Source organism: Lissotriton helveticus, chromosome 4_1 (assembly GCF_964261635.1).
Source record: "Lissotriton helveticus chromosome 4_1, aLisHel1.1, whole genome shotgun sequence".
Taxonomy (NCBI): Eukaryota; Metazoa; Chordata; class Amphibia; order Caudata; family Salamandridae; genus Lissotriton; species Lissotriton helveticus.
In genome coordinates, this window is record NC_136063.1 from 363,900,470 (window position 1) to 363,915,636 (window position 15,167).

General features: G+C 47.1%; 1 protein-coding gene across 1 annotated transcript in view; it reads right to left on the reverse strand.

Annotated features, from left to right (window-relative positions):
* Positions 1-15,167, reverse strand: part of LOC144828000 (fibrocystin-L-like) — a 1,506,874-nt gene that overhangs the window by 255,946 nt on the left and 1,235,761 nt on the right. The window contains exons 63-64 of the mRNA XM_078686147.1: positions 7,374-7,492; positions 6,901-7,030 (exon numbers count right to left, since the gene is read on the reverse strand). Of these exons, the coding sequence (XP_078542273.1) occupies positions 6,901-7,030; positions 7,374-7,492 (249 nt within the window). The remainder of the gene's footprint in view (positions 1-6,900; positions 7,031-7,373; positions 7,493-15,167) is intronic.

Below are 15,167 nucleotides of genomic sequence, written 5' to 3' on the forward strand. Positions count from 1 at the left end.
TCTCCGCGCATTAGGTCCCTGCACGACATGTAATGCCGCTAGAGATTTGGAGTGTAGCGCTTCTTATGAATAATGCTCTGCATCGGATTTGTGCAGATAAGTCCATCTGTTTAAAGGAACAATTTGTTGATCTTGACTTATAACTAAGAAAAATTAGTTTCTAACATATTTCAGCACAAAGAGATCATTGGCAACAAACACAATAAAAAAACAGAAACCACTATGATTTTGATGTGAATGCGGTCCCCGGGGGAAGTAGGGTCAGCAGATCAGTCTTCCCCGGGGTGTTCGCATGATAAAAGAAGGACAAGGTGTAGGTAGGGTCAAGGGGTGGGCTTAGGGGTGGGGTTTAGGGCTAGGATTTTTAGGGGGCAGGGAAGGAAGTTTCATCCTCTTCCTGCCCTCAGCGCCATTAGGAAAGGGTCTAATTAATTTGGACCACCCTCCCACCCTGCAAGTTTAAGGAGTGGGAAATGGGTACTTGCCCGGAATAGCATGCCAGTTTAGGACAAGTTGAGTGTTGTGCTAGCAGTACTTTGAAGGGGTGGGGAGTCTATGGTGAGCATACTCACCCCTCCGGGGAGGGGGATACAGGTGCATGATGGGGGTGCGTGATGCAAGAGTGCGATGGCTGGAGATGCTGGAGGAGGTTGAAAGATGTGGAAGCAAATGGAATAAGGGAAGAGGTCGCTGAGTGAATCAGGAGAGAGTAACTGGAGTGTGGGAATGGATGAAGGATGAAAGTCCTGAGGTTTGGGATTGTTATAAGTTTATTGATGTTTGGGTAAATATTGTTGTCAACCTTGCTCTAATAAAATGGCCTTTTATGCTAACATACAGTGTAGAGTGGTTATTGCGCGATTTCTCATGGCTTGGAATAAATGCGCTTTCCCTTTGCAGCTATGGAATTTGTGGGCGGGGGAAGGATTCATGCATTGTTACAGAATGCCCAGAGTCATTTGTGCATCACAAGAATTAGAGTTACGACGGGCATGTTTTTTTTTTTTTAATAAACTTTTATTAAAATCAAACAGACATACAACAAACAAAAACCTTCACAAGGCAAATACACTTGAGGACATCTTCTCGGATCCATGAGTCGAGCTCCAGAGCGGGGCATAAACAATACAGTCGGGTATAGTAGGGGTAGGGGCAGGCAAGGAGACATGCGACAAACATAGCAATAATGGTAAATGAACGCCAATTAAGGGGACAGTGACTCATCAACAGACAGGTCCTGAGGGGGAGTACATATGTCACCCCTGTACGCATTCCATTGGGACCAAATATGACCCCACTTCTTGGGACGCCCACGGGAAAGAAATACAGTCTTTTCTCGGAACATACACCAGTCCATGTTGTCTTCCCAGGCGGATATGGTAGGTGGTCTATTGGAGCCCCAAAGCTGAGCGATATCCCTCTTAGCAACCATGTTACCAAGGGTCGCCCAAGTGGTTTGCGAAGAATTGTAGTTGTTAGGCTCCCACACATTGAGCAGACAGCGCCTGGCTTCGGGCAGCAGGGACACACCCGTAACACTCTCCATAACAGCATGCACACGAGACCAGAATCGCGCCACTTCCGGGCATTCCCATAATATATGAAGAAAGGTGCCAGACATACCACAGCCACGCTTACACAATCCATCCACGGAGAAGCCCATACGAACCAAGGAAGGCCCAGTGACATACACTCTGTGGAGTATTTTCAATTGGACAAAGCGCAGGCGGGCAGGAATGGCGACCTCCTTGGGAGAAGACAAGGCAGATTGCCAATCTTCATCGTCAAGTTCAAGGCCGTCAGAGCACCACGCCTCTCTAAGACGAATCAGCAAATCCGCCCTGTTGTTAATAAGCTTCTTATAAATTAGGGAGATTGTACTGTCCGGCACAGGACCATCGAGAATGCGATCTTCCAAGGGGGAGGATTCAGGGACATCAGTACCCGCAGGGAACACAGACAACAAAGCATGGCGGACCTGGGCATATCGAAAGAATTCCGTAGCATTCAGTTCATATTCCTGACACACCACTTCAAAATACTTAATTGACCCCTTCGACCACAAGTCACACACTCTACTGATGCCAATCATGTCCCATTTGTCAAAGCCTTTAGTCCGCCACAGAGAACCCAGGCATTCAGAGTCATACAGAGGGGTGGCCAAGGTGAGTCTACCATGCCAACCCAAAGCAGCAGTCGCATTATGCCACACACTCACAGCAATCTTGGTGGGACCGGTCAGTGCTCCGCGGTGTCCACCTGAGTAAAGCGCTCTACTAAAGGACCCTCCTGGAAGGATAAACTTATCCATAGCAAACGCCGGCGCAGGTCCCGGGGAGTATGTCGCGTGATTAATCGCGCTGAGCTGAGACGCCCAGTAATACCTCCTGATGTCTGGGAGGGCGATACCACCGTCGTACCAAGGGAGTGTGAGCTTTGAGAGAGCAATGCGTGCACGCCCATCCCAGAGAAGGCGCCTCTGAAGATGTTCTACTTCACGGAAGTAACTTGGCGCTATCGGGTCAAAGGAGTTTTGCAGTGCATACAGGAAACGGGGCAAGGACATCATCTTAAAAAGCGCCGCCCGGCCAAGGGGTGAGAGCGGTAACTTGCGCCAGCGAGCCACCTCAAGCCGAAGCCGCTGTAGGGGGGGCAGTAGATTAAGTTCATAGCGAGTGGCGAAATCCAATGAAACATAAATCCCCAGGTATTTAAAACCATTCTGCGCCACCAGGATTGGAAATCTACGTGGCAAAGGAGGAAGAACTCCCGCCAAAACGTAGATGCAGGATTTAGCCCAATTGATGACGAGACCGGAGTTCTTGCCAAAGGAAGAAAGGACATCAAAAAGCACATTGAGGGATTTTTGAGGCGAGGTGAGGTAGAGGAGAATATCGTCCGCATACAGTGAGACGCGATCCTCAAAGTCAGGGGACCATCGAATGCCCCGCATAGACGGTTCCCAACGGAGCCACTCCGCAAGCGGTTCGAGGGCAAGAGCAAAGAGCAAAGGGGACAATGGACAGTCCTGCCTGGTGCCTCGTCCGAGTTCAAAGATACAAGAAAACCGTCCGTTGACCACTACCTGGGCCAGGGGGTGTGCATAAAGAAGTTTCACCCATGCTATGTAGCCCGGCCCAAACCCAAATTTCGAAAGGGCAGCCCACAGGTAGGGCCATTCAATCGTATCGAAGGCCATGGTAGCATCGAGTGAAACCAAAATGGCCGGCTCCGCAAGCGTCCCGGCTCTCGCGAGAACTCCATGGAGTCTGCGCAGATTTAAAGCGGTGTTGCGGTGCGGGATAAAGCCGGATTGATCCGGATGGACCAAGTCACCAATCACCGTGACCAATCGATTAGCCAAAACTTTCGCCAAGATCTTAGGCTCAGCATTAAGCAAAGAAATAGGCCTGTAGGAGGCGCAACGCTCACGTGGTTTACCTTCCTTGGGGATAACAACGATAGTAGCAAGGCGTTGGTCAACGGGGAGGGAACCGGACTCCAGGGCCTCAAGAAACATGTTTCTGAGATGAGGCGCCATCTTGTCAGGCTGCAACTTGTAAAGCTCGATAGGCAAACCATTGGGGCCCAACGCTTTACCGCTATGGAGGGATCGAATCGCTGTTGCGATTTCATCCACCGATGGCGGGGCGTCAAAAAAGGTCTCTGTCTGCGTCAGAGAGACAGGGTAAAGCAATGTCCCTCAACAGTAAACGAGAGTCCTCCTCATCTCGATCGCAGACCGAGGTATACACAGTCTCAAAGTGATCCGCGAAACACTGAACGATCCCAGCGGGGTCTGTAATGCACTCACCATCCAGCTGCTCAACCACCGGGACCACACGATTCACTCTCTCCTTCCTATCCAGCCACGCCAACAATTTACCTGCTTTGTCACCCACATCATACAATCATCCCTGCTGCTCCCTGTTCATCATTTTCGCTGCATCCGTGACAAGGGCCCTGTAATCCGCCTGCTTTAAAGCAAGAGAATGCAGCTTGGAACTAGTGACACCAAGACGGAGGTCATTCTCCAGAGCAGCTATTTCAGACTCCATCCGAACAACCTCCTCAGTAGCGGCTCGTTTCGCAGCAGCTATTAGCGATAGAGACTGACCACGCACAACAGTTTTAAATGCTTCCCACAATGAAACAGCCGAGGCAACAGATCCCACATTTCCAGCAAAATAATTCTCAAACGTTTTGACAAGGCCGGAGCGGGTCAGGGGATTGTGGAAATGCCACGGGTTAATCGGAGCCACTCTACCCTCGACTCCCGCACCAACCTCAAAACTGAGCCATAAGGGGGAGTATTCTGAAATACCCCTAGGGAGCTGATGAATTTCCTTAACAGAAGTAGACTGTACCGCTGGCAGGAGAAAGTAGTCCAGTCTAGACAAACTACCATGGGCCCCAGAGTGAAAAGTGTACTGTAGTTGTGTGGGGTGAAGCAGCCTCCGAATGTCGACAAGCCCAAAAGTGTCAATAAAAGCAGACAACCATTGATGAGATCTAGGTAAGTCCCTGGGTGGATAACGATCAGAAGTACCAGAGACAACAGAGTTAAAGTCCCCACCTAGAAGCAAGGGCCCTACGGGGAGGCCTAGGAGGACACCAGACAAGTCGGCAAAGGTCGCCGTTTGTAAGCCCGGGGGGACATAGATCGAAAGAATAGACAAGGTCTTCCCTTCCCACCTGCCCGTGATCACGGCATAGCGCCCCCTGTCGTCAAGTATAACCTTGTCAACTGCAAAAGGGAGAGAAGACCGAAGAAGGATGCCCACCCCCCTGGATCCGGAAGTGAACCCGGCGTGGGCCGCTAAGCGGTAACCACGTCGATTAAGAGCCTGACAAGAATTGCCTATCAAATGTGTCTCCTGCAACAACACTATGTCAGGGGAATGGCGTCTAAGAAATTTCAATACAATACTCCACTTAATCCTATCACCCAAACCATTGACGTTCCAGGATAGAAGTCTCAACTCGCCGCCCCCCATCCCCAATGCATGAAAGGAGCAGAAACCACACAGATCACCAAAATCAATACGTTGCCTTGTGAAAAAACATAAACACACCAACCCCTCCTCCCCACCCCCAAACAAACCCAGAACTGTCCCCCCACCCTGCGCCCCTGCGTTAGACTAAAAAGCCACCCCAACTTGCAGTGTGCCTGTCGCCCCATAGCTAAACTAAACTACGCTAAGAACCCAAGAGGAGGAAGAGTCCCCCAACCACCCCCCAACCCCCCCCCCGATCCATTACAAGGCCAAAGGAGTCCCAGGGCCAAACTCAGCTGACACATCGGGCAAAAGTCCTGGTGACGGGATCCACGAACAATGTCCTCATTTAGCCACACCACCTTCAGCGCCGCCAGGATGTTCGGTGCGATCAAGTCCCTCAGGGAGCGAGTCCAGCCAGTCATTAACAGCTTCAGGGCGGTCGAAAAAGAATGTACGATCCCGGTATTCAATCCGCAGCCGGGTAGGGAACAATAGGGAGTACTTCAGGCCCATGTCACGCAATCGTCTCTTGACACCTTGAAATCCAAGCCGCTGTTTCTGGACAAGTGGCGAGTAATCCGGGTAAAAGGAGATAGAAGCGTTCTCAAACTTCACCGGCCCCTTGTCTCTTGAAGCCTGCAACACTGCATCTTGGTCTCGGAAGTGGAAGAGCCTGGCAATAATGGGTCGCGGAGGGAGACCCAGCTTGGCCTTTCTGCCGGGAACGCGATGAGCTCGTTCGACAGCAAAAAACTTGGTGAGTCCCATGGGGGACAGATAGTTGGTAACCAAGTCTTCAACAAGGAGATCAGCCCCCTCCGCCTCAGATCCCTCCGGAACACCAATGAGGCGTACGTTGTTGCGGCGGGCCCTATTTTCGTATTCGTCAAGGCGACGAGCCAGGTGATCATGGGAGGATCGAAGAGTAGTGATCTCTGCCTGGGCGTCCGTGACATCCGTGATCAGACTGGAGGTCTTCAGGCCCAACGATTCCACCCTCTCATTAGTCTTCGAGAGATCCGCTCTAATCAGCGTGATGTCGAGAGCCACCGTGTCGATCTTGGTAGCCAGAGCCTCGTATTGTTGCCCCATAGAGGCCTGCATGGCAGCGATGGCTCCCATAACATCCGCCAAAGACGGGTCCGAAGACGTCGGAAGGGGGACCTTAACAATGTCAGAGACTCTGCCAGCAGGGCCAGGCGATCCCTTAGCATGAGCATAGTGGTCTATAGTGTTAGTCTGTTGCTGGCCACAACGGTGAGGCAACTTAGTCTTCCGCCTCTCGAGGGGCTGTCCGGTCGCCATCTTGAAAGTGGGACCCCGGAGGGGTCCCTGCGACCTGGTGAAAATGGCCGGGAACGAACGCCCAAACAGACAGCAAAAGAGAGTCCAAACTATGCTCACAGGGGCATACCGGGTTGCGAATAAAGCGCCAGGTAGTCCAAGAGAGGGGACGGTGGGCCAATCGGAGACTGCGAAAGACCGTACCTTTGCCAGTGGAGCCGGGAGCAGAATCGAAACTGAAAATCAGAAGGGGCCGGACCAAGCGACCCTCGCTGCCGTTGTTGATCAACTGCTCCACGGCCTGTTGCAAGAACCAAACCCCCGGTTCGCCTCGGGTGGGCCTCAAAATGTAGAAACAGGATAAAAGTAGATCCCGAAGTCCGAATTTGATATTTCGAAGTGCCCGATGATCAGCAAGGATAGGGGGTCAAGAGCCCGTCGAAGAATTCAGGATGCAGGCAGGATAATCGGAGGGGGTGGCACAGGTCCGGGGAGCTCTGTGCTCACGCGACCATCTTGGATGCCCGCATAGCTCCTCCAATACTACGACGGGCATGTTAACACAAACATATTACAGTGAAATAGTGGCTGAAATAATATATTTGTCTCTACTTACCAATGTGTACAAAAGCAAGAGATTCATTTAGAGTGAGGATTCTTCTATCGGGTGAGACATCAACGATGCTTCTAGTTTCTGTCTGCCAGGTATCATAGCTGGTGGTGGTGATCACAATGTCCTCTCCCACCTGGTGAAACATTTTACAATCAGATTTAGAAGTCAGGTGCACTTGAAGATAAAAAACTTTTTCAAAAGCTTCTATCTACATGCCATTTAAATTGACCCAAACTTGCATATATACGTTGTGAGAAATTGGGTTACTGTTTCAGAGGGTGAAACCCTACTTAAGTAGCAGCCACAGTCCTGGTCAGGGTGAGATACAAGCAGTCCCGAAATTAACAAATGCTCAACCCCCCTAGTAGTTTGCCACTGAGCAGTCAGGCTTAATTTAGAGGCAATGTATACAAGATTTGTGCAGCACTTTCCTGCCTGCAAATACACCAATACTGTCACTGTGCTGCAGATCCTACCGTCCAATCCACTTCATCCACCAAAGATATGTTTATTGATCCGGCTAAGGCTGTTTCTGCCAATTTTGTTTTGTACACGGAGCGGGGAATTCCATGAAGATCTAGGACCCCGAAGACACCTGCAGACCAGAAAATGTAGTTAAACAGCAGCATCACTCTGCATATGCTAATTTTCAAATTGTAACACTAGGCTTGAATGCAACGATGACCTTCAGTCTTCATTTACATATTGAGCTTCAGGCCTACAGCAAACTAACACTCTTAATCATCAGAATGTATTTTATTACGTTGTACGTTCCAAACGTTTGATACCTTAGCAGTTTTTCTTTCTTTCGTTCATATGTATAATATTTAATAATATTTTCTAAAGGCACTCAGCACCTAGCCATATTGCATTTACTATTACAGGAAAAAGACACCAATATCACTGGATATTCTGCCCTCCAAAGCAAGATGCAAGAAGGGGCCTCATGTGTTTACCCCTGGCCCGTTCCATATTACTCACGGCAAGAAAGAAGGGCCTGGACACTTCCAACGGGGTACTCCCACTTGCATAGAGGCACGCTCTGTGCAAGAATTGAACGTCCTTTCCATGGAAGTATGCACAAGTGAGCAATCCACATGCCCAAGTAGTTGTGAGATGGAACCACGCATGCGTTTACCATGCATGCCGGTTCCATGCAGTCTGTACAACGCAAGTCTTAACGACAAATATGCCTTTACCACACATGTCTTTACAACGATTTATGTGTTGTCAAAGCATGTCTGGAAAACACATTTCCTTGTTTAAGACTTGATCCCCCAACCCCTGCTCCCGCCCTAATTCCTAAAACTACGCCCTCCCTTCCAAAAACCAACCCCCCCCCCCCCGAGCTCTAAAAAGATCCCTGCCCTTCCCTAAAACTACCCCAGCCCTAAAAACAACCCCAAACCCCCTGAAAACTACCACAAACCCACCACGCCTGAAGACTACCACAAACCCCTACCCCTGAAAACTACCCTGAACCCCCACACCAATAAACTACCCCAAACCACCACCCCTGAAAACTACCTCAAACCCCCACCACACCTGAAAACTACCCCAACTCCCCCCCCCCCTTAAAACTACCCTGAACCCTCACCCCAAAAAACTACACAGAACCCCAGCTCTGGCCACTTAGTTCCAGATGTTTCTCTCCCAAGTGTGCCCGGCTGTGTACATGTCCTGCAGGGGCACAATGCCGGAATATATGCGTGACCAATAGCACACCCTAACAGCCACCCACAAAAACGAAAACGAAAATCATTATAAATAATATATGGTAGCTAACATTTCGTATCTAAATCATAATGAAGCACAAAAGTTCATTTGTTACCACATGCTGGCATAATAATTAATTTACTACCTAATTACCTAGTTGTATGGATAGCAAAGGTAGGTCTCTGATAGAACAAAATGTATGATAAACATGGGCATAGCTTGAGGGGGATGACTGGGGTGTTACACCCCCCTGATAAAGGTATTTTCTGATAAGTAGTTGGGTACAGGTGCTTTCAGTTTAGCCAGAGCGGCTCTTCTGCTATGGTTGAGGAACATCGCCCCACCTGCCAGCATCCGAAAAAAAAGAAAGATAATAAACCCTTGTTTATTATTGTTTTGACAGGCTGGAGGGTGGGTGTTGGGCACTGATATTCAGTGCGCATGATGGTCTGGCCCTCCGTCTCAGGCCGGCTAAACCGTCATGCGCACTAAAGCTCTCTCCAACCCCAGCTGCGTTTCCGGGTTAGAAAGAGCAGGGAAAGGCTCACAGTCTAACTGAGAGTGCATATCACCGGCGCTCAGGTAATTCCTGACGCTGCTTTCAGCAGCATTAAAGCAGCGTCAGGACTGGCAGCAGAGTACTCTGGAAGCCTTTGCCTGGAGAAGCGATGGGTGAGATGCGGCAAGCAGGTAAGTGTTTTTTTATGTATTTATTTTTTGCATCAGGGCCCCCACCCTGGCAATCTGTCAACAGGCAGACCACTACTGCATTCAGGTATAGTTAGATATCTGTTGGATTTCACCAGGAAATGTTTTACATACATACAGACAAAAATTGACACACTGTTCCCTTTCTGTTTTGAAAATCCTCAAAAAAACTGTTTTACAAAGTATTGTGTTGTCTCTCACAGTATTCTTCCCAATCCCAATTCCTTTCCCGTTCCACTGCCCTGCTTATTGTTCATTGTATATAAATATTATATGCCAGCCTGATTTAGGGTAAATGTGAACTCCCCTTACAGTCAAAGATACGCTCCTGATGATAAAAGCCATAAAACAGAAGAACGACATGGAGCAAAAGTTATTAAGGATTGTTCATGTACCTTTGCAATAAAAATATCATTGCTTATGTTTATATGGTAGCACAAAATACACTCCTGACGTTTCTACGCACTGTAAGTAACAGGTGTAAATTATATTACCCAGTTTATGGTACTCAGTGTCCCCACTTCAGAAGCATGGAATGCTTTGCCAGGGCTCCAACACGTAACTTTCATATCGCAGCATTTGTCATTGGTAAGTATACTATTCACTCAGCTATTCTCCCAGGTCAATTTCATATACAGAATGTTTAAGCACAGTTCATGGTGCACACAATATTGACTTGAATTGCATAATGAGGGTGTTCGATAAACATCAATGTATACTGATTCATAAAATAGATGTTGAATGTAATCCTTTTTCAATGTGGGTGAGAACAGTTGCTGGAGGTGACATTTTTCTACCCTGATGTCTATCACCTAAAGAAGCCACGCTGAGAATATGATTTAGGCTTCATCTCTCCAGCCTCACAATTAAGCCAAAGTTGTCTTTTAATTTACACCATAAGCACTTGAACATTGTTAGGAACATCAAATGCGAGCCCTCCTCAAATGTGCTGTAAGCAACAACATTCTAATTAGATCTGTCTTGCAAGTCTAAGGTCTGAAGTCTGATTCTATTGTGCCTGGTGTTAGAAACGGGGGTCTCTTGTTGGCAGAGGTAGTCCCTTTGTCCAAATAGGGACCCTTGCTTCTAGTCGGGGTAAGGGGGATAAACTTCTAAAATAATCCCTGCTCACCCCCTTGGTAGCTTGCCATGAGCAGTCAGGCTTATCTCAGAGGCAGTGTGTAAAGCATTTGTGTACACATAAAGTAAAACAGTGAAAACACTACAAATTGACACCACACCTGTTTAGAAAAATAAGTAGTCTTTATCTAAATCAATACAAGACCAAATGACAAAAATCCACAGTACAGTAATAAAAATATGACTTTCAGGTGATAGAAATAGTTAATTTCGAAGCAAATTGCAGATGCAACACTTGTCTCACAAAGTACCTGGGATGCGTTACGCAAACAAACAAAACAGGCCACAGGGAATGTGATGCACTGGTTCCTTACACTCAGGGAAGGTGATGCATTGGTTCTTTGCTCTGGGGGAGGTGATGCATTAGTTCCTTACAGCAGGGCAGGGGAGGTGATGCATCAGTTCCTTAGCGGAGAGGAGGTGATGCATTGCTTTCTTACTGCGTTTGGAGGTGATGTGCCAGTTTCCCCGAACAATGAGACAAAGTTGGCGCCTCAATGTGATGCGACAATCCAGAATGATGCATGTACTCTTGCAGCCGCACAGCAGCCCTTGCGTCGAACTCAGTGCAGTGATCTCGGACTTCGGAGATTGGTGCACTCGATGCAGCGTGCGGGGATTACTCGAGCCAGGGCAGGCGATGCAACAATTTTTTCAGCGATGCGTCAGAAACAGGTGCAGATGTGTCTCGCTTCTTCAAAGTTGCGTTACTTTTCCAGCCTGCAGCGGAAAAACAGTCTCTAGAGGTCCAAAACAAAAGCAGGCACCTCTTTGCAGGTTAGAATTCCCAGCAAGGACATTCAGGGGAGCAGGTGATGAAGTCTTGTTGTCCCTGAGACTTCAGAACAGGAGGCAAGCTCAGTTTCAGGCCCTTGTAGATCTTTTGTTCAAGCAGGTGACAAAGCAAGCAGCAAAGACTTTTCCTCCTTTTCTTGGCAACCAGTAGCCACTGCAGGCCAACCTCAGACAGCAAACAGCTCAGAGGCAGTACACCTCCTCAGCTTCTCCAGCTCTTCTCCTTGCCTAAGGTTCCTCTTGATTCCCCGAAGTGATCTGAAAGTCTGTGGTCTGGGCACCTCTTTTTATACCCAGAAATCCTTTGTTCTCTGAAGGCAAAGAGTGTCTTTACCCAGCCAAAACCAGTTCTGTCCTCACTGGTGCAGCTTCCTGGCTAGAGGCGCAAACAGCATTGTGCAAGGCAGACCAGACCCATTCAGGTGGAAGGAAATCTCCTCCCCCTACTCTAAATGTAGCCCAGGTCTATTCAGCCCAGCCCTGACTCATCAGGCTCTCTGGAGCCACTGCTCCTCCCCAGCCCTTGTCTTAGAAAAGCCAGACATGCAATGCACAAACCAGGCAGAGGCATACTGGATGGCTAAGCAAGAATACCTACTTTATAAAAGTGGTGTTTCCAAACACAGAATGTGAAAATCCCCCTCACTAAAAGATTAAGTTTATCTTTCTGAGTTCAGGCATACTAAACTTTATTTTCCTACCTTGTTCCCAGGGGTAGTTAGATTTATAAGATGTTATAAACAAACTGCCCATTCTATACTAAGAGAATAGGTAGCCTTGCAATAGTGAAACACTAAATTGGCAGTAATTCACCATCAGAACATGACACCTGGCCTGGGTGTAGTTTTTTGAGTTTCTCTACGCAGAACTCCGCAGAGTGACAAAAAAATCTGCGATGTTCCACAAGTGGCAGAGTGCAGTGCGAACTTACCGCTCATGCTCACGAACTGACCGGTCCCGAGCGTGAACGGTGAAAAAAATTCCAGTTTTCTGCACTCGGTGAGCTCCGCAGAGGGCAGAGTGCAGAAAACGCTGCAAACTCCATGAACGGAGCAGTGTTCACCGCCCAGGTCTACATGCCACACACACCAGAGCATGTCCTACCTTTCTCATACACCTCACCCAACCGACAGGTGTACCCTGGGCCTACCTTAGGAGTGACAAACAGGTAAGAAAAGGGAAGGTTAGGGCAAGTCGACATGGCAGTACCAGACTGCACACAGGCTCTGCAGTGGCAGGCCAGAGTTCCAACACCTGCCCATTTCCTCTATAAATAATTTGTAAAATATTGACATATATACTCTCTAGAACTACCTTAAAATAATTAGAATTTGGTAAGTTTAACATCCAGATGTTGAATTTGATTGCAATATTAACATTAAAAGCAGCATGTTTAAAGTAATCCTTTTGCAGTCTCTCACCTCCATGATGTGTAACCTCTGTAGCCTCTTGTCTCTTGAGTAAGTTTGATTGATTGAGACACCCAAAGACAGAGAATCTTTGAGGCATTTCCCAAGCTTCTTTTCTCTTTCACAAAAGAATGTGAACGATGATACTGGGTTATTGGGTGCCGGACATGCTAGCATGCTTAAAAATGTCATCTTAAATGTGCTAAGTATACCCAAGTCATTGGCAGGGGCTGCCATATTTCCAATATATAAGAAGGGGTGTCCTTGGACCCTCCTAACTACAGGCCCATCAGTTTGATAGACACCACCCAAAAACATTTTGGGTAAGGTAGGGACTCCAGATATCACATTCTGAGAGTAACAGATCACCAGCTACCTTATTGATGCCAGGCGCTTTATAAGGTACAGTCTTTCTAATGGCCTTATCCACCTCCAAGCATGTTATTGAGTGAAACCTCCCCCTGCTCTCCTCCTGCTCAAAATGGGAAAAGATGGTTAATATTTCTAAGAAAAAATCTCGCAGGCATTAATTGGTATAAATTCGAAAAATGTGCTATCCAGGCCTCTATCTAGGCAACTCCCTTCCGGGTACCTGTTGCTATTAGATTCCAGAAGAAGCTTTGATAGTTATCTCTCACAGCTTCTAGCAAGAGCCCCTAATTTTGGTTGTCCAAATCCCTCTTGCCTTGACGATTGTGGATTGATAAGCAACTCTCCTGACTTGTATCTCATCCCTCCCATTGCTCTTAATGGACCTAATCAAAGCGCGCTTGGCCAAAGTACAGAGCCGATTGAACCAGGGTGGTACTCTACTCCTTGGTCCTTGATTTCTTTCTTCTTTAAGAAATTCCTTTTTTAAGCTCTTAGGGCATTGTGCACTTCTCCAACATTTGATAAAAAGCGTCTCCTGACTCAAAAACAGGTCTAAATTACAAAGCTCCCCGAGAGACTGTTCCACCTTATTATACATGGATCTCATTGACTTCTCGGATTCGGCCCCTGCAAGCCAATGATTTCTGCGTTTATTATGGGTTGGCAGACACCTACCTTCCAACAATTGAGCATGTACTATCTGCCTAGGGGCCGTGGGAAGTTCCAGGGTCATCTCGAGCGTGTTGTGATGACTATCATGCCTGAGCGTCACAACCATGTCCAGTAAAAAGGTCCATAATTTAACATCTTCTAGGATAGAATCAATTAAACTAGTGCTCTACATTTTGTTAAAAATATGCTTCCATTCTTTATCCTACTTTGTCCTCCCAATGCGGGTGTGAATGCTATAGCTCAATGATAAAGCATTTAATTGTACCGCCAATAGGGATTACTTCTTAATAGGACAAATATTAAGGCTGGGAATTAACCAAATCCTATCCTCTTCCGTCAGTGGGGCATGGCTAGCTAAATCAAGAGCCTCAAACTGACAATTAAAATCACCTTCCACCTTCCACAATTTTAAAACTATCTGTATGAAGCTCAGCCATATATGAGGGTAACGAATCGATGGTAAAGATTCTTGTGGATTTTCTGAAGGTCTTAGGTAAATATAATATATACTAACTGTGCATCCTATCAGGAATTTTATGGTAACACATAAAATCTCATTCGATATTGTTTCCAATGCCACCACTAAACAGCCCACATGCAACCCAATCCATTCCATCAGTTGCCCTGAGGGTCTATCCCTGCTATGTGATCTTACCTCAACACTAAATGAGGCAAAGCCAGGACAGTTAACTTTACGTCTATGCCAGGTTACTTAAAAAATATCAATATTTTTTGTTTAATCCCAGGATTGGGTTCGGACCTTGGTGTCCCCATCCTACAAAATGGCTCCATACTACATCCTCTCACTAAATTAGTACCCGTAGCTATTATAATGGGATCATCCAAATTGGGGATTAGCACTAGAAGGAGGCAGACTCCCAGTAAGTAGATCAAACCTTTCTTTCTTCCCAGTTATTTAATCAATGGAAGGTATCTGTTATCCTATGGAAGCACTGCACTGCAGAGACACCAAATAACCAGGAACTGTATTCCCTACTGGATCAAGATGGCTCCAATTAGAATTTAGCATATTTATGTTATTATAAAATTCAAACACTTCCCTCTAGGTCCTATTTCGGGTTAGTCATAGTGGGAAAAGATACTTCGAGCCGGATGTATGACCCTTCCAATTTGCAAGTTACAAATTGCGTTGTTTTGCGACACACAAATTGTAATTTACAGCAGTGTCTCGGACACTGTTTGCAATTCCCAATGGGGTCGCAAATTGCATGCCTCTTTAATATTCATGAGGCACGTGCAGTTTTGCTATCCCATTCTAGGAATTGCTAGCACTCCCAGTATTGGTGGCGTGCTGGGGACTGTAGTCCACCATGTCTGTGACTACTTTTTAAATCAAGCATTTTTTCCCAAATACAGCACGTTTTCCTAAAAGGAAAATGGGATGCATTTATAAATGATCAATGAAACTTTTCTGTTTCATTTTTTGAGTGAAGGCAG